The following is a 19,541-nucleotide window of genomic DNA, read 5'->3' as shown; positions in this document are numbered from 1 at the left end:
AGGTTGAGTGTTTGCATGGATTTCAGTGATCTGTAGAATGGGAAACAAAATATGAAAAGCTGAGTATTTGATTAGAGTAATTCTGCATTTAATTGACAGTAATTAACTATCCTCTCAGTGAGCTGCAGGTACCTATATTTCCGTCTTTCCAGTGTCTTATTAGATACCATAGAATTATCTATAAATTTTAAACATATAGGGTGCTTCTACACATTGTCCTATGATGATGTTGTTACTGCACCATGCTTTAGTACTTTCTTTTGGAAGTACTAACACACAGCACAATAACCACCCATGCTGCACCATATGCATGGCACAGTTATTTTTAGCAGCTACTTCACCGTACTGGCATGCTATAATGGAGGAACGCTGCTATGGCAAAGTAGCTGCTGGTCATGTGTAGACACCCAAGGACGCTATGTCACCATAGCACAGCACTGTGACAACATAGCGTTATGTGTAGACATACCCATATAGAAGGAAACAGAGCCTAGAATTTCAGTGAACTTTAAGCAGGGAGTATTTTTTTAAATAATTCTGAAATTAGGTTGGCTGCTCCAAAATACAATTAGTAATTTACAGATAATATTTATTTCCATATTGTATCTATAGAATTCCCTACATTTTGAATACCAAAAATGCTGTAGTATCTTGAATTACATGATATATTTTCCTTCAGTGAAACCTATGGCAGCACTAATTCAACAGCTGACAGTAAAATTCAACATGGAAAAGTAAAAGAGGTGGTTTTGACTTCTGGGGACAGATTCTAAGACTCATACTTTTTGTCTTTGAGGGCATGACATGGACTAACACTTGCATGTATCAGTTGATGGCTTTACCTGTGAAAATCCTGTTTGCCCAAATGGGTTTGCATCTCTGTTCCAATTCCTCCACATGCAGACGCTGGAATCTATCACCTGAACATGCAGGTGAAAACACTTGAAAAAGTTTGCAGGAATAAAATTGCATGCGCAGGCACAGAGGCTGATTTTTTTTTTTTTTTTTTGTCGGGGACACTCCAGGTTCCAACACTTGGATAAAGTGATGGATATCATCACAAAATCATTTAAAAAACTGGCCCATAAATGAAATGTTTCATATTCATTCTCTCTCTCCTCCCTGCACCCGCCTTCCCCTGTTTTCTAGAGACCCCTTCTTTGCTACTAGCTAGAATGGAGAATTTTCTTTGAAATCTCTTGGAGTTTCCATGTTTACGCAGTAATTTATTTACAGCCATATCATAAAAACCTTGGTGGACCAGTCAAAAATTTAGAGAAATGAAGAAGCAGAGTATGAAAGAGAACTCTGCAAATAAGCACTTCAGCAAAGAAAAGTACTAAATTCCTAGTCAAGAGCTTGACTCAGTAATATTAACAGACTGGAATGGATGAGAGTCCCAGGGAATCAAACTGGAACCAAGATGGGCATTCCAGCAAGCTGGCAAGTGCTAACCCAGGACAGTTTGCAACAGACACTGGTCCTAAATACTAGTGAATGATAGTGTTTGTGAATGGTGGTAGATTGACAATTCCTGCATATTTCAGTTCTATGTTCACATGACAGATGCTCAAGGAGAAGTTAGGTTTCAGTATTCCTCAGTGATGATTCTCTTTAAGATCATGTCCCTGGGGGATCCTAAGTGGATAAAAATTCAATGCACCAGAATGTATCAGCGCTAAAATTTACTTGAGTTCAGGAATGATGATGTCTCAGGCAAATATTACTTTGTTTGGACCTTGCCAGAGCACTGAAATATCCAAAATACTAGTATTCTTGGTGAGAACCAGAAGTTGGTGTAATTTACTTGATTATCTTTTGAAGTCACTGGACCTACTCTAATTTACACATGTTGACGTTCTCAATCATAGTGAGGAAATTGCTACTAAAAAGGAGCTCAGTAATTCTTCAACAAGACTTGAAAAATGCAGAGAATGTACCAATCCTTGATATTATCATGAATTAGCAAAAAGTTACTACTTGCTCATAAGTTATAATGCACTCAAACAGGAAAGATAATGATTAGATTCCATTTCTTTAACTTGATTGTGATGAGGAAAGTGGGTTGTGTATATGTATATGAAAAGCTGTTGTTAGAAAAGGGTTATGGAGAGAGAGTGAGAGAGCAGAGCAGGGCCATCCTGGGGGGGAGGGGTGAATTGGGGTGACCACCCCAGGTCCCACGCTTTGGAGAGCTCTGTGGACAGTGCCATACAGACTCTGAGCTCTGGCTGCTTGCCACCCCCACTCCCACACTCCATGCTCTGGCCACTTACCATCTTTCCCCCTCCCCCCTGCACCATGCTCCAGCTGCTTGCCACCCCCAGCCTCACACAGGCTGATATGCCCCAGGCCCCACACACCCCTAGGGACAGCTCTGGAGAGCAGAGAGAGACAGAAAGAGAGGAGGGAGAGGAGAGAGAGAGAGAGAATATCCTTCTCAGGGGAATATGTTGAAACTATACATTCTGTGAATTCGTTGCATTTGTAAAGTAAAATAAATACAGCATAACTTCATAAATCTGGCATCCTTGGGACCTAGCACCTGCCAAGAATTTGAAAATTCTGGATTTTTGAAACATAAGGAAAGTGCATAGCTTCGCACTGCCCAGCCGGCTGGACCCGGGGTCAGGGGTGGGGGGGAAACCTTGCACACAGCAGCTGCCACCGCCATCCACCACCCCATGTCACCGCTTTGCATGCGGCCACTGCTACTCCCCTCTCCCCACTATCTGAATGGCTGCCTGGGGTACACTGCTCAAAAAAGGTTGAAAACCCCTGATGTAGTGTATTTTTAAAAAGTGCCGGACTTTTGAGAATTCTGGAATTTTGTAAAATGGATTTGTGAGGTTATACTGTATGTTCTTTATAGTATCTCTGAACCAGACATAATGTGAAGACTTAACATTTAGGACTGTCCAGATAGCAAGATGAATGGGGAAATTTTCTTCACCTTGCTTAAGTTGAACTCTTTCAAGCTTCAAGTGTTAAAATAGCTAATACTTTCTAAAGCCTAGAAGGTAATGCTATACTCATCATTACACTTTGAACATGAAGAAAGAGACAAATCACAAAACCTGATGAAATGTTCAAAATTTATCAAATAAAGATGTAGTATGTAATGATAGAGACTTATATGATGCATCACCTAGAATACTGCAGAAGATTCAGAATCATATTTGTTGCTTGACCATATGAAAAAATATCTGAACATTTACAAGAACTGAGCTTTCTTTTGCTAAAAGAATTCAACAATAGAGCTTGAAATTATACACATGTATTTGCTGTGTGGATCACTCTAAAAGAAGTGGTTAGGAGGAAGATGAGGAGAAGGTTGGGATTGCTGCTGCTAACCTTTCATTAGGATTGTCCTGGCTTCTGCCCATTCTGTTCTTCCATCTGTTGTCAGTAGACCAATAGGAGGCAGCCTCTCTTCTTCATTCTCTGCCATTTTTACTATCTTTCGTAACTGAGTGAACAGATCTCCCTCACTAAGACGGCGGAAATTAATGACAACATCCAAAACAAAGAACTGGAGGGAAATTATAAAAGTCAGGAAGGTTACAAGAAAGTTATACTGAGCTCATTAATGAACAAAAATCTTACTTAATTTGGGATTCCTTGGAAGTGCAGTAGTTTTGCACAGTGGGAATAACACAGCAAAGGGAAATGGAATCATAAAACAATGGGACTTGATACTATGTTTACTGCTTTGGGGATTTTACCCCAGGAGCAACCCCATTCATTTATGTGGAGTTATTCCTGGTTTACATTTGATGTGAGAGTCAAATAAGGTACAGATTATTTGAATAACATTTAAAACACCTGACAATTTTAAACCAGGAAGCATGTTAGTGATATCCCAGGTCTCAGCTCTTAAAAACAGCCTAAGGAATTTCCCACAGTAATTCTACCACATTCTGACCAATGTGATTCATTGTAACACTTGAAAAAAAGCAAACCTTTGTTGTTGGAGTGAACCATATTACATTAATGTCAGTGACTTGAAATCAGTGTTGCATGGACTCTTTCCCCTAACTTTAAAAGTATACAAGTGAAATGTCCTTTCTTATTGCATCTGCATACTCGGAATATAATGTCAGTAAAGGAGGCTAAAACAGTGGGAATATTTTGTTGAAATACTGGTAGTGCGTTATGCGGAGGTGGGGGGGGGGGGGGGGGGGGGCAAGGGAGTACATGGGTTTCAGGACTGATGCCAGTGCCATTATCTGTGTATTTTCATTGAGTTCTTTGATTTGTTACTGAACAATTAAGCTTAACAGATTTATGAAGGAATTATGAAGTGATATGCAAACAAAATGCCACTCACCTGATTGTTACAAGCAACAATGATGTGCTCTGGTTCTGGCATTACACTACTTTTCTGGGCCACAAGAGTGTCTTTGGTATGTCCTGGAAGACGATAGGAAGAAAAGAGTCCATAGTATTGCTTCATACAGAGAGGCTGACCAGAGAGTTGTCCACGAGCAAAATCAACAGGTAAAGCATGGCTGGAGAGAGAGGGGGTGGCAGGGAGGAGAGGCCAGAGAAAGTGGGAGAATGAGAAGAGGGAGAAAGAGGGAGAGACAGAAAGGAAAAGAAATCTAATCTGTCCTTTGTTCTGTTACCATTAGATCAGGTACAACACAAATTGAATAATAAAACAAGATTACAGTATGAAGAAAATGGATGAATTCCCATACCAAAATAAAATGCATCATTCCTGGTGGATTCATGCACATTCATCAAGCAACTACATTTACATCAGTGGATATTGTGCTGCAGATGGAAACAATAGCAGGGCATGCAAAACAATGGCTGAAACATACTATGAATATACAGAACACTTGCACTTTTCCTCATCTATTTTGGAATCTTTTAGTATGTAGCCACTGCCTCTCCAGAATAATGCCTGTTCCTTTTTTTCCAAGAACTTTAAGGACTCTGGGGTGAGAGTAGGGAGCTTTTTTAGAAGGGACTTGAAAAAAATTTGGCATGAAAGTCAGCAGACCAACTGAAACAGATATATAACCTGGAAGAAAATGATGGGTACTGGAAACCCAGGTCAGAATTGCCTGTCCTTATCTCTGGGAACTAGTAAGATAGAGGGGGCTGTGGGGGCATGTGGAGGGACATGGCAGGGTATGGGTGTGTGCGTATGGGGTTTTTTTGTGTTGCTGTGGGTGTATATGTGTGGATGTGTGTGTATGTGGACTGTGGGTGTGTATTTGGGTATGGGGTTTGAGGGGGCCTGTGTGTGTCTGTGTGTGCGGGTGTGGGGAAGGGAACCATGTGTTTCCCAGCTGCAACGTGAGGCTCACAGGACTCTGTCTCTGTGCCTTCATGTAGGGCTCACAGCTAGGGTGCCAGGAACCCTATGTGGAAGCATGGAGACAGCCCAGCCTGATGGCGCGGGACTCCCCACAGCTCCTGGTACTGGCATGCCATTGGGCCAGGTTGGCTCCATGTGGGTCCTTGTGTTACAGCTGGGAACCATGTGGCACAGGGCCAGCCTCTGGCTCCATGCCATGCCACATGGGTCCTGGCTGCAATGCTGGGACCTGCATGGAGCCGACCAGGCCTAGCCCTGCAGCGCACAGTTCCCTGCTGCAACATTAGGACCTGCACAACCAACCCGGCCCATCCTGTCCCAGCCTGATGGCTCAGGAATTGAGCACTGCTGAGCCAGGCCAGCTGGCTCTGTGCTGTGCTACATGATTCCCACCACTGCAGCCAGGAACTGCGTGCCACTGGGCTGGCCTGGGCCAGCTCCATGCTGCGCCATGCAGCCAGGACCTGTGGCATGGCACAGAGCTGGCCAGCCCAGCTGAGCACCTCCCAGCAGTGCACAGTTCCCAGCTGCATGGCTGGGACCACAGAACACAGCAGGAGCTAGGCCTGGTCCCTGTGGTTCCCAGCTAGCTGCTGCTGGCCCTGGGACCCCATGCTCCCATCTGCCCACTCACTGCCACTTCCCCCACCCCACCTGCCACCACTGCCCTTTCCCTGCCACTTCCCTTCCTTCCCCACCTGCTGCCACCACTCCCTCCCACCCCCAGCCCACCTGCCACTCCGCAGCATGCAGTTCCTGGCTGCATGGCCAGGACTGCAGGATGCAGCAGGAGCCAGCTAGGCCCGACCTGGCCCGGTCAGGCTGCCACAGTTCCCAGCTGCAAGGCTGGTACCAGATGGTGTAGCACAAACCAGCCAGGAACCATGGGGGCTGGGCCGGACCAGGCCAGGATCCTGCTGTGCTGGCAATCCTCCCTCCCAACTTCTCTCTATCCGTTCTTATCTGAATTTCTACTCCTGAATGGAGGGAGGGCAGGGGAATAGCCCCATGGTCGCCAGGCCAGAAACCTCTAAGCAGAAGCTTCTGGTTGGGGGCTGGGGGTGAGGTGGGGTGGGGAGGAACCAGACGGGCCTTGCTTCTGCTGCTGCTGGGGTCTACTACCAGCTCCTCCTCGGTCCTGCTGCTGCTGGTGCCTTGTCATCTTTGATAGGCAGCCACAGGAAGATAATCATTAATTTTCTAAATTTTCCATGGGCCCTGCAGGCTGGAGAGAATGGCCTGATGGGTTGGATTTGGCCCATGGGCTGTATTTTGCCCACTCCTGTGTTAAGCTAAGAATTTGTTTATAATACTTTGGTGAGAAGTTTTTTGTTTGTTTTTTGTCTCAATATCCTTTCTTTAGCAATTGTATGAAACCACATACTTTGTGAAGTTATGAACTGTTTTTGCATGCCAGTTTTCTATGTTGCATTCACTTGTGTGGTGTTCCAAAATAAGGTAGTAATACACTGACTATCATGCAGTTATAACAGTGTAATAAGGGATAGTAGAAGGATGATAATTATGAGGAAATATTATATTTGTTAACCAAAGGATGATAGCAGTAGTACAAAATAATAGATAAAAGGCTAAAGAATTATTATTCATCTGAGGCAGCAAATACTGAGATAAATCTTTTTTAGACCAGGAGTCAAAATATGAAGGAAAAAATGTTACCCCTTGCTTATGCAATGTGCATTCTTAGCTTGTCTCAGATGAATGCCATGCTGTCATGTAAAGATGTAGTGAACTATATTAATATGCAAAATTATAACTTGTCAATGCTTGTATTTTTAAATATTCAGGCATACTATGGAACTGTACATATGATCTCAGACAATAGCACAAGTTCTTGAGCTCTGGTGGAGGTTTCTGAGGAGCTGTCAAACTCCTTTGAAGTGAAAAATCATACGCTCTTTCCAATTTATTTTCTTGTATCCAGTTCACAAGTACTGAGGACTTAGCTTTGTCTTCTCCAGCCAAATAATGCTGGCATGTTGTAAGAGTTCTTCCTGACCAGCAACAAAAATGTTCTGTCTCCCCCGCTCAACAAAAGCCAATGTACATGACAAATCTGCTAAATCAATTTCTTTGGTGGATGCATTTCAGTGGTACTTTTGAAATGTTGTTTATAGTAAAACATGCCATATATATGTATATATGTGGAACAATACTGTTATTAATGGAACACTTATCAAGGAATGATGGAGATTTTTTTTCCAAGACTGTATCTTCTACATACAATAGCAAAAGTGGACTAATATTTTTTAATTTAATACTAGCAGTCGAACTTTGAGGGGGAGCTGGGGTCTGTGATGGAATATTTTCCAATGGAATTTATTATAAGACTATAAAGATGTCTTCTAAGAGTTAACCATAGGAGAGAAACAAATGTCTGACATATGGGGAATGATTTGGTAATTCTGAGCAAGTCTCTCAAACTAGACATTTTAAAATAATATGTAGGAAGATTGGCAAACTGCTGCTCTACTGCTGTTCATTGATCTATTGTTGGAAGGCATGGACTTGTTTGCATAGGTCTGGAACAGTTACTTTAATCAGATTTTGTGTTGCACTGTAGATTGAACTTTATATCTTAAAAAAAGATGACTGGCATGCCTTAAGAAGAATCCTTCCCTCTCTCTCACACGTCATAGTGTAATGATAAAGCAAAAGTATGTAAAAAGTTGCCAGAGCTACCATGCACTAATCACATCAGTTCCAGACATTAGAACAGCCCAATGTAGTTGATTTTGAACACCTCAAAGCCTGCTAGAATAAGAGCTCTTTGTGCTTTTATTCAGACAGTAATTCTATTTCCAAACTACTTACGAATCCAATAAAGCTTTATAATCAAGCACTCCTGAAATGAGATTGGCTGCAAACCTGTAAATAAGAGATGGAAATTACATCACTTTTCTGCCATGAATTAACTGTCTACTACTCCTTAGAGTTTTCAGTATGAAACTGAAAAGGCTCCAAAAGAACAGTTACACTCTGGAGAATGTCTCTCTCTGTTTTGATGAGATAAACGAGTCTTCTAACTTGACTAATTGCAAGACACACACTTCCAAGCATAGAAATTTGTTGACTAAAGATTACTTAAGGTTTAATCAAAATTATCTGGATTGGATACTATATGAGGATACTTGAAAGCAGTTGTTTCCAGAATGAGAAAGGTGGCTGTATATTTGATAAGGTACTTAACACTGGCTTCATTGTAAAAGCTTATAGTTTAAGTCCCTGGTATTCTGAAACAGATATTCTTTTTCAAGAGTTGTAGGGTGGGTACATCATTTCCTGATGCTTCCTGTTTACTATGCTCCTGAATAGGATCCTCTATGTGAAAAGTGTTTTGTTTGTTACAGTATGTTCATTAGAAAAATGCAAAGTAGAGTTTCAAAGAAAACAATGTGCACAATAAATCTATTCAGTTATGAGAGGAGGCATTTATGATGATGTTTAAAATATAAATAGAATTTAAAAAGACATGGTGTGTTGTCAATGCAAAACAATAAAATAGTACTGTCAGCTTCAAGGTTCTGGTTGTTTTTTAAAACTATAATAGTATAAATCCATACACAGTTAATTATTTTAGTAATGAGCAGCTGGAGAGTGCTAAAAGCAAAGAAGAAAACTACAATATTTGAAGATAGATTGGCTCTGCTTTTGCAATTTAAAAGTAAAGGTTTAGCAAAGGTTGAAAAATTGAACATTTTTTTAAATAGTGTCTGGGGATGTATATTATGTATTTGGCTTAGTTTTTACTTTTTTACTTTTTAAAATAAATGTAACTTCTCATATCTCCATGTAGGAATATGGTCAACTAAAAAAAATGGTGGTTGAATAAGGATGCTATTTGAAGTAATAGGTCTCTAGAGAGCTTGTATACATTGTTTATATATTTGGTATAAGAAATTATCAAAATGTAATTGCATTACTCCTGGTCAAGGTTTTTGCAAACACTGGGCGTTTCTACACAAGACACTACTGTGCACTAGCATTGGCAGGCACTAACCATGATGCGACACTACTGCACAGTAGTAATGAGCTACTGCGCACCCTTTGGGAATTTCTGGGTCAAGCGCATATGAAATGGCATTGTCATGTGACAGTTCAGCTGTTTCCAGCTTTCTTAGGGTCTTGCCCTTGATTCTAAATTAAACATTTTAGAGAATCAGACCTCATATACAATGAGTAACTGTAGTGGATACCTACTGAATTTGAAATGACATAATTCTAACCTCCCAACCCACTCAGTACAGTTCCTGATATGTTGGAGGGGAAAGCAAGAAAAACAATATGGCCTTAGCCAGTCTGGCAGTGAGGGTGTAAATACAGTCCCCATTGCCCCTGATACTCGGGGGTGAATTGCCCCTCTCCTGCACCACTTCCATTCAACTCCTGCTACAGACTCCCTACATCCTAATATAACCTGAATGGTGGCCCTTCAGGGAGCAATGACTTAAGTACACAATGGCCCGCCCTCCCAGCATATGGGTAGTGGGGAGCATATTATCTTCATCAATGGCCCCAAAACAGTGGTTTATAATCATACTGTTGGAGTGTGTTGATACTAATCCTTTCCAGTTGGTTTCAGATTGATTTAAATATTAGCAACCTTAATAACCTTTCTTCATGCTGGTGTAGCCTTAGGGTTCCTGGGAAAGATGGGAGATTGGGCAGCATACTAACTTTTGTGTTTCCATTTTTCCCTACTTATCAGTGTCCAGGAGTCTCCAAACTGAACACATTTTGTCTTCTGAAATGGCACGGAGACCTCAGACTAGCCTGGCTGATATACAGGGTTTTGCTACAGCTCCCTGGGCACATCTACATGTGCCCTTGACTGATCATTTGGTACTGCACAGTCATTTAGTACTTGCTTTAGTGCTTTAGCAAGTACTAAATAACTACGCAGTACCCACCGGTACTGCAAAGTCATGGTTGCTCACAGTTATTTTTAGATGCTACAATGATGTACTATCTTGCGTAGATACACCCACTGAGCTGTAAGTGTAGCAAGTTAGAGACTATTTCACTTTAACCAGCATCGAGTACATTAAAGCTTAGGAGAAGCACCTGATAAGCAGTTTATGATGATTCACAAATATTCCTTGTTTTAAAAGTTCCTCAATTTTATTTTGTATTTTTATTTATCCTCAAAATGATAAATGTGATGGCAATTTTCTCTGTGAAAAGCATAATTTGGACTTCGTGTTTCTGTACGAGTGACACTGAAGGTTGTGGAGACTAGTTTGATGATCAGAACTCTCATTTCATTTTACAAGCTAATTGTCTCTTTGTCAGAGTAGCAGTTTTAAAGTATTCTTTCATTACCAAAAGCTTCAGAGTTTTTAAGACGTTACCTTAGTTGGTCATTTACATCCTTGAAATACTGATGAGAAAAGATAACCACTGGACTGGAATTTACTGGGAGAGCCAACCGATTGTTAAGATACATGTCATCCAACCAGTAGTCCAACACCTAGCAAAAAAGGACAACATATCTATGTGTTGCCGAGTATAATAAGCAGTATGTCTCTGTTGTATGATGGTTTGGTGGCATTGCATCAAATCTGATTAATGGAGCCATTGATGACTTTCAGTCTGGACTCAGTGACCTCACCTCAGTCTAAATCACCCACAAATCTATACTTTTATCATTCGATCAATGACAATTAACAGTGCATGCCATTAAAAATTAAACAAGTATCATATGGTAGTATTTCCCATATTTTCTATTTATTTCTTCCATGACAAAGTATTCCTTGAATACACCATAAAATGTGATTAGTTCTGAGTGATGTTTACTGTATTTTCAGCAGTATAGACTTTCCTTATGGAGAAATTGGCTGATATTGCTGAGATGCCATTTTTATTATCATCTATTGATCACCATCAATATGCTTCCTATGATGCAGTACACAGAAGAAATAGTCCCAAAGAACTTGTAGTCTAAGGCTCTATTTCTATGGCTAATGGCATGTAGATGGAATACTGAGCTTGTACAGACTTGCCTAATAGTTGTGGGTGGTGGAATCCTTGCAGTTCACTAGTGCACAAGGGGTTCATCTACACAAGACGCAGTACAGCAGTTTACTGCACAGTAACCATTTGAGTCTACGTGTGCACATGCTTACCCGTAGTAGATTTCTTTAATCACAAGTAAATTTGCTACCTGCAAATGCAAGTAGCAAATTTACTTGTGATCAGTTACTGCTCAGTAGCTCTCATGTAGACACCTGACTGGGAGCAAATCTGCTCCTGGTCAGCCGGCCAGCAGGGGGCAGGAGATTGCTCCTTGCCCCTGGGACCTGCTGCTGGGGCAGGCTCTGCCACCAGAGCCTGGGTGCGGACTATATCTACCTATCCCGGCAGCGGGGAGCTCTCATCCCCCTGCTCCGAGATCATGATTGGGAGGGGCAGAGGGGGGGCTGGGAGATCCTTATCTTCCAGCCCCCTCTTTGCCATCATAATTGGGAATCAGGGGGCTGGGAGATCCTTATCAGTCAGCACCGGCTCCACGATATGAGGCTGGCACTCAGAGACCAATATCTCTCAGCCCAAGCCCCGTGAATCAGGCTTGGGTTGGGAGATAAGTATCTGTCAGCCCCTGCTTCCCAATTGCAGGGTGGGGGCTGGGAGCTTTGTGCTGGTGGGGGATGGGGACCCTGTTCCCTGTGTAGCTCCATGATATCATGCACATGTAGACACACCTAAGGAGTTGCAAGATCAGGATTTAAATTATACCCATGGTAACTTTAGAAACAAAACAATGAGGGCTTAAACTTTGAAAAGTGAACCCCCACCCAAATTTCCCTAAAAATTTCCCTTAAAAAGCCCTTCTGCTTGTAATGAATAGCTTCCACATAAGGATGCAAAATTCTGTTGTTTGCCATAGTCTGCAGATACTCTAAAACCAAATATCTCATATCTAAACCACGTTCGCTTTTTTCTTAATGAAATGTTGACCTGGAAACCTAACAATAACATGAGCATTAATACTTAAAAAAAAAATATTGCTAGCCTTTTGGAAACATCCCACCCATATGGTCTAGGTGGTGAAAGCTAAATAAGAACACACAGCACTTTTTCTCACATTTTACCCCAGGACTTGATTCCAGACTGACCTGACAGTAAAATTTTTCATATAAATCGATGATCATGTGCAGAACTTTACAAATCACTCTTAAACAATCATGCTTAACACAAGACTCTCTTTCAAATCCTCAGTTTGCTTACCCAGTTTCCAGACTTCTCTCTTCTTTCTAGAAGTTTTTGCTGTAACAATTCTCCTAAGCCTTCTGCACCTCCAAATTGTTCCACTATGGCCTCAGTCTTCCTAAATTGCCCCTCTGGCATCAAGTGTTTATTGCACTGTAGGTACATGTGTAGGGTCTGATGCAGTGGAGGGACAGGAAGCTTGGGCAATGTCTAATGATAAAAAGACAGAATGGTAACTATGGTAACTTTATACATTTGTGAAGTGTCTTTGGCTTTTGTGTAAATACATGACATAATGTAAATACTCTGGAGGAATATATGAATTCAGGATGGGTCTTGGCATTGAGACATTAAACCTGAGAACCTGTGTACAATTCAATTTGCCCCCCACCACTCAGCCCCCGCTTTGCCTTTTCCTTCAGAAAAGGTTTCACTTTCATTGGAAAACTTTCCTTTTGGAGAACTTTGATTTCTTTGTGGGAGTTTCTTTATCTGAACAGGTTAGGGTGGCATAAGTGAGTTCTAATAGGATACTGGTATATTTCTAGGCTTCACAGAATTTGATTTTTATTTTTTCAATAATTTTGACTGCTAAAAATTGATGTGTATTTTAAAGTATTTATTACGATTTTATTGATTAATGTTTTCAGGATTGCACAAAATTAGGGCATTTTCAATTTCTATCAATTTAAAATTTCAGGATTGCATGAAATTATGAGTGTGGGGGCAGACAATCTTAGTAATGGCAATATATTGTTAAAAGCTTTATAAAAGCACACATCAAAATATAAAAAGCAAATATCCATAAATCAATAAATCATACCTGCTTTAAATCATTCTATTCATTCATCAGGAAAGAGTCAGGCAGGTAGGGACCAGAAGAGGAGAGTAACGACATGCCCAGAGCTGTGGAAACACTGGGAGAGGCAGCAGCTGCCCTCAACCCCTTGCTGGCCTGGCCCAGGCAGGACTCCATTGCCACCAGGCTGGAGCCTCAAATACTCTACGCCAGTGGTTCCCAAACTCTGACAGATTGTGCACCACCAATTTAAAATGATATAACCTTAAGTACCACCGGGTGGGGTGTGTGGGGGGTGTATGGTAGGGTGTGTGGGGGGCTGTGAGTCTGGGGGAGCATAGGGTATGTTGGGGGGTTGTGTATATGTGGGGGGTTATGGGGTGTGATGGAGGGTGGGGGAGAGTGTGGGGACCCCCTGCACTCCCCCATGGCGCAGCAGTTGGGGGTGCTCAGGGTGCCTGGCGGGACGCAGCTATGGCCAGCACTGCACATTGCAGCAAGGGACTCATCCTTCACTGGGCAATCTATTGCCAGCACTCTCCACACTTGCTGGGCATGGGAGGGAAGCCCTGCCTGCTGGAGCTAGCTGACTTCCCCACCCTGCAGGGCTGCACAGCCCCGCCAGGGAAGGCAGTGGCTTCAGCGCACGGGGCTTCCCTTCTGTGCGTGGCAAGTGCGTGTGGGGACCGCTCGCTGCACATGCATGTGGGGACTGCTCACTGTGATATGCTGCAGTGGTTGAAGCCATGCCCTTCTGGGCACATGCACCAGGCACAAGTGCCCCTGCCTGCTGCTGCCATGTACCACTGACAGGTTGTCTGCATACCGCTGGTGGTATGCATACCACAGATTGGGAACAACTGCTGTGGTGGGAAAAATGCAGCCTGCGGGCCAGATGTGGCCCTTCAGGCCATTCTATCTGGCCTGTGGAGCCCCTAAAAAATTTAGAAAATTAATATTTATCTGCCCCTGGCTGCCTGTCATGTGGCCCTCAATGGCTTGCAAAAACTCAGTAAGCGGACCTCCGCCTGAAATAATTGCCCGTCCCTGCTCTACCCTCTTTCCCACTCTGGGTAGGGTCTTTCCTTTGGGTAGGGTTTTTTTAAGTGGCCTATCTCCCTCTAGCCTACTTCCTCCACCTGTAAGTCAGCAGCTAATTGCTTGAGTGATGAGTTATTAGGCCGCCCATTGTTTTACTCTTTAATCCCTCTGGCCTCTGGCCCTCCATCTCTTTCTTCACTGTCCAATAACTGGGATAAAGGTTCCCTCTTAGAGTCCCCTTTCTATAAATGTCAATTATTACCAATGGAAATACTTTATTTTCCATCTGTCTGTAGGTGTGAGGTGAAATTGCCATTTATAGTTGTTTAGCGATAAAAATTGAATCCTGCCAAGCATATATATTTCTAACTAGCACTGCTTTTGTCATTGTGGTGGTTAAACAGGGAGTCACTGTAATGTATCACTTGAAAGGAGTTGCTTCAGGGATGGTGTAACGGAATCAGAAGCTCCTGTTACTTTGAAGGGAGAATGCAGTAGGCTAGGCTTGCTGTATAAGCAGGCTGCTGGGCAAGGCCAGCTGTTTGAAAGTGAACAGACCAGAAACAGCAAGGATAGGAGCTACCATTAGGGAGGGATTACCTTGCAGCTAGCTGCACTGCAATTAGCAACCGAGGGGCAGGATTACTTCTAGGCAGCCAAGAGGTAAAGGCTGCAAGCAGCTGGATTAGCCAATTGGATTAGGCAGAGGGCAGGCTGGCCACTAGACAAAAGGGGAAACCTCTGTGTGTGACTGGGAAGCCACATGATCAGAAGGGGTGGTGCTTTGGGACATATAAACAGAGTGCCAGAGACAAAGCAGGAAATCTGGTCCAGCTTGCTGCAGGGAAAGGAGTTCCTAAGGAGAGAGGCTGCAGGAAAAAGACTGGCAGGCACCTAAACTACCTGAGAGAGTTAAGGAGACAGCTTCTCTAGGTACTATAACTAGGGACCTACTGAAATTGTGGTGAAAGTGGGCTGTGCGGTGACTCGTTTAATCTTGCAGTTTCCCCTGTTCACCCACCCTCTTCCCCCACCACTGATTGGTAGAGGGGCCTCACCGCTCTCACCTGATCGGTGGTGAGGCAAAAGCCGCAGTTTTTAAGTATGGTGTGGCTTTTGCTTCTCGGCCAGTCAACAGCAAGCAGTGGGGCCACTGGGGTCTCTCAACCAATCAGCAGTGGAAGGCAAAAACCATGCACCACGGTTTTGGCTTCCCTGCCTATCACGAGTGAGCAGTGGGGCCTCTTCGCCAATCAGTGGCAGGGGGAGGGGGTGTGGGGGAAACTGCAAGATTAAAGGAGCCACCATGTAGCCCACTTCTGCCACAATGTTGGTAAGTCCCTAACTATAACATCCATGGAGGCATGGCAGGTGAGGTAGAAAAGGGAGAGTAACCTGAGGAACTGAAGTGGGGCAGGAGTAGGTTAGCCACTGGGAGGTATCATGGCCACCCCTGGGGCCAGGTCCTGCTACAGATGGTTTTGATGCAATCTGATGGGATGGAAGCTATTGAGGAGCATAGTTAGTTGGCTATGCCAGGGGTGCTCTCCTGGCCCCAGGCCCAATCTAGCCCCATGTCATCCAGCCTGCGGGGCCCTGTATACTGGGTTGGGTCTGCAGGGCAGTGCAGGGCCTGATCCCAGTGTGCAGGACCAGTATGGATCCCTTGGAGTCCAGTCCTGGTGCATGGGGTCTGATCTGGCCTGCAGACTGTCCCATGCCTCTTGTATGGCTTGTGGGGCCAAAACGTTGAGCAATACTGGGCTATGCCATAATATATCAGTGGCAGCTCCCAACAATATTACTTTTGTTGTCATAATTTAGGGATTGAGCATTAGGGCTGTGCAAAATTTTGCTCGCTGTTTCATTTCGATGCTGTTTCAATTTGTTTTGAGCTTGAAACAGTGAAATTGAAATGGAACAGAGGGCTTCGAAACAGCTTTGAAATGAAATGAGGCCAGTTGAAATGTTTTGAAAGTTTCAAAGCAGCAGCCCAGCTAGGTGGTGAGCAAGGGAGGGGAGGGCCACACTCCCAGCAGCTCCACGCAGCCCCACATGGCTCAGCTCAGTGAGGAGCACATCCCTGACTCTCCCCACCTCCCGCCACTGGGCTGCGCTCCCTGGGGCTGGCAGAGCCAATCAGAGAGCAGCACCGGCTCTGCTTGCCTCCTGATGCTGGGCTGCACTCCAGTTGGCTCCAGCAGCCCCACGGAGCTCAGCCCAGTGGCAGGAGGCAGGCAGAACCGGGCTGAGTTTTACGGGGCTGAAAGCCACTGGGTACCCAGCCTGGTGCAGGTGGCTGTGGTGCAGCCCCTGGGCTTCAAGCAGCTGGGAACCCTGTCTAGGGGCTGCACCACGCCCACCTGCACCAGGCTGGGTTCCCCGCCGCTTGAAGCCCGGTGCAGCTGCTTGAAGCCTGATCGCTTCAAGTTCCCAGCCACTTGAAACCTGATCACAGCGCTATGGAGGGGAACTCACCTAGGCTCAATTCCCTTCCCCAGCTCCATCGCAGCGCTGGGGAGGGAAACTGAGGCAGGCTGAGTTTCCTTCTTCCGCCCAATCCCAGTGCTGGAGAGGGAAACTCAGCTGAGCTGAGTTCCCTTCCCCGTTTCCATCACAGCGCTGGGGAGGGGAACTGAGTTGGGCTGAGTTCCCTTGCCCAGTCCCATTGCAGCACTGGGGAGGGGAACTCAGATCGCAGGGCTGAGGAGGGGAACTGAGCCGGGCTGAGTTCCCTTCCCCAGCCTGATAGAAACGTCGAAACAATGTTGAAACAGCAAAACCGTTTCGATGAAATGGAACAGAACAGGGTTTTCGAAACAAAACAAAAATCAAAATGAAACACTGTTCCATTTAAACGTCAAAACAAATGTTGAAGCAGAATGCTGCTGTTTCGCACAGCCCTATTGTGCATCTCTTTATTTTATAATGTAGAATTAATTGCAACAAATAGCATCTTCCATTTAAAAATAAAGAAGGGAAGAAAGGCTGGTAGGAAAGACAAACAAGGATCATGGAAGAAAGAAAAACTGTGTGGGATTCTGATGTACTGAAAATCCAAAGTGCATTTTTAGAAAGGGATATATCTGCATCAGAGCTCTTTATACACATCTATTAGTATTTATTGTATGGTGCAATGTCTGTGAGGTCCTGCTCCTTTTAATAGGTATTTATTTATTTTTTCATTAACATGCAAACTTCAGATTTTTTACCCCATTCAGTATACTAGAAATTCCTGTATAGCAAGCTTGTTTCATTAGACAAGAGGTGTGCTCTGGACAACAAAACTGGGAACCAAGGATATCTGAACTCCAATAATAGTCAAAGCCACCAAGTAAGGATCATCATTTTGCCTTAGTTTCCCCTTTGTAAAACACTGATAATAGTTTTAGCAGTATTAGGAGTCTAATGAAATTAATTATTTGACATTAATGATGATTCCTAAGAGGAATGGACCTAGACTGTGGTGGCAGGTGACAGAACAAGGAGCATGGTCTCAAGCTGCAGCAAGGGAAGTTTAGGTTATATTAGGAAAAACTTTCTCACTAGGAGGGTAGTAAAGCACTGAAACAGGTTACCAAGAAAAGTTATGAAATCTCCATCCTTGGAGGATTATAAGATCCAGCTAGACAAAGCCTTGGCTGTGATGATCTAGTTGGGGATGCTTTGAGCAGGAGGTTGGACTAGATAACCTCCTAAGGTCCTTTCCATTCCTAATTTTCTATGATTGTATGATTTTAAGGGCCAGCTTAGCTTGAAAGGCACTGAGTGTATCATATATTAAAAAGTAATAAAATGTTCTTTAAGGGCACCTATACATGTGACGGAAGTCTGCTCCAATGCGCGCTAATTAGCGCACATCAGAGCAGACTTGATTAATTATGTTGTGAGTCTGCGGGAGCATGCTAATTAGCACGCTCCAGTAGCCGCTGCACCACATATATTCAGTGTCCCTGCATTTCAAAATGGTGGTGGGGGTACTTTAACTAAAGCTCATTGAATGAGCTTTAGTTAAAGCACCCCTGCTGCCATTTGAAGAACAGGACTTTGAATACATGGGATGCTGTGGGCCCTTTAATTAGAGTGGCTATAAGAGTCACTCTAATTAAAGCACCCCGCTCTGCCACAGAACATGTGTATAGGTGTAAAAAGGTTTTGTCTGTTTCATGCACAACATGAGCATACCTCTTCTTGTAGAAATTTAGTAGGTCAGTTGTGATGAGTATGCAAAACTTTATCTCTTATTGATAAAGTTTTACCTCTGGTTTGGCTGTATTTTTTATAAGGTGTATTGCTGTTAATTCCATTGCTTTACTGAAACTTTAACTGGTTGGATATCGTAACTAATACTAGCACATCTAAACACAATAGCATGCATCTAATTAACACATTTTTAGCTTAAATTTCCCAATGCAATTAATCAATTCTTTATTTTAACATTTTTACCCAGCTCTCTTGCAAATGGGTCGTGTGTGAACTTTTTGATAGACCTGTACAAAAAAGAATGAATACATATGTCTTTTCAGACTCGGTTATTATGAACCTTTGTGTCTCAGCTTCTCCAGTGCAGAATGGAGATTGTCATATTTAACTAACTACTAATCCTCTCAGGGGTGTGTGAGGAAGAATTAATGTTTGTGCTTTGAATATGAAAAGTACTGATAATACATCGAAGTTCCTGATGCTAGATTGTTGCTGGATACCAATGCTTCCCCACAAAGAAATGAGTTCTGGAGTAGTGCTTGTATTTACCAGTGAATTTCATTTATAGTACTGCTATACGCAATCATGTTTTCCCTATTTTAGTCTAGAATCAATCACTTACAGTCTCATCTTTGCTGCATGCATTTTTCTCTATCTTCTGGGTGTGTTTTTCTAGGACAGGCATCCTTGCATTTCTTTTGATCTTGTTTTTTATTGAGGCCAGAAATTCAAGCCACTCGGGGGCGTTTACCAAGCTGCATGCTTCAGTTCTGGAAATAGAAAAGATTTAAAGTCAAGTCAGTAACCATTATTTATAATGAAAATATTTACAAATAATATTCCCTATGCAAGCATACATTGAAGCTTCAGAATGCAAAACTGAAGAGAAGTAAAAGTATAACATCTCAAGCAATGTGAATTGAATCCTGGGGATAATAC

The 19,541-nt window shown here is 43.2% G+C and overlaps 1 protein-coding gene across 1 annotated transcript in view; it reads right to left on the bottom strand.

The window, feature by feature from the left end:
- The window catches only part of CHAT (choline O-acetyltransferase), a 49,954-nt gene extending 30,660 nt beyond the window's left edge, over positions 1–19,294 (bottom strand). Inside the window, exons 1-6 of the mRNA XM_006029519.2 lie at positions 19,225–19,294; positions 12,578–12,769; positions 10,702–10,820; positions 8,165–8,218; positions 4,331–4,511; positions 3,355–3,532 (exon numbers count right to left, since the gene is read on the bottom strand). Coding sequence (XP_006029581.1) covers positions 3,355–3,532; positions 4,331–4,511; positions 8,165–8,218; positions 10,702–10,820; positions 12,578–12,769; positions 19,225–19,287 — 787 coding nt within the window. The 5' untranslated portion in view covers positions 19,288–19,294. The remainder of the gene's footprint in view (positions 1–3,354; positions 3,533–4,330; positions 4,512–8,164; positions 8,219–10,701; positions 10,821–12,577; positions 12,770–19,224) is intronic.
- Between the last annotated feature and the right edge of the window lie 247 nt (positions 19,295–19,541).

This window comes from Alligator sinensis, unplaced genomic scaffold, assembly GCF_000455745.1.
Source record: "Alligator sinensis unplaced genomic scaffold, ASM45574v1 scaffold374_1, whole genome shotgun sequence".
Lineage (NCBI taxonomy): Eukaryota > Metazoa > Chordata > Crocodylia > Alligatoridae > Alligator > Alligator sinensis.
The sequence above is the reverse complement of the archived record's forward strand: the minus strand, read 5'-3'. Positions and strand labels throughout refer to the sequence as shown.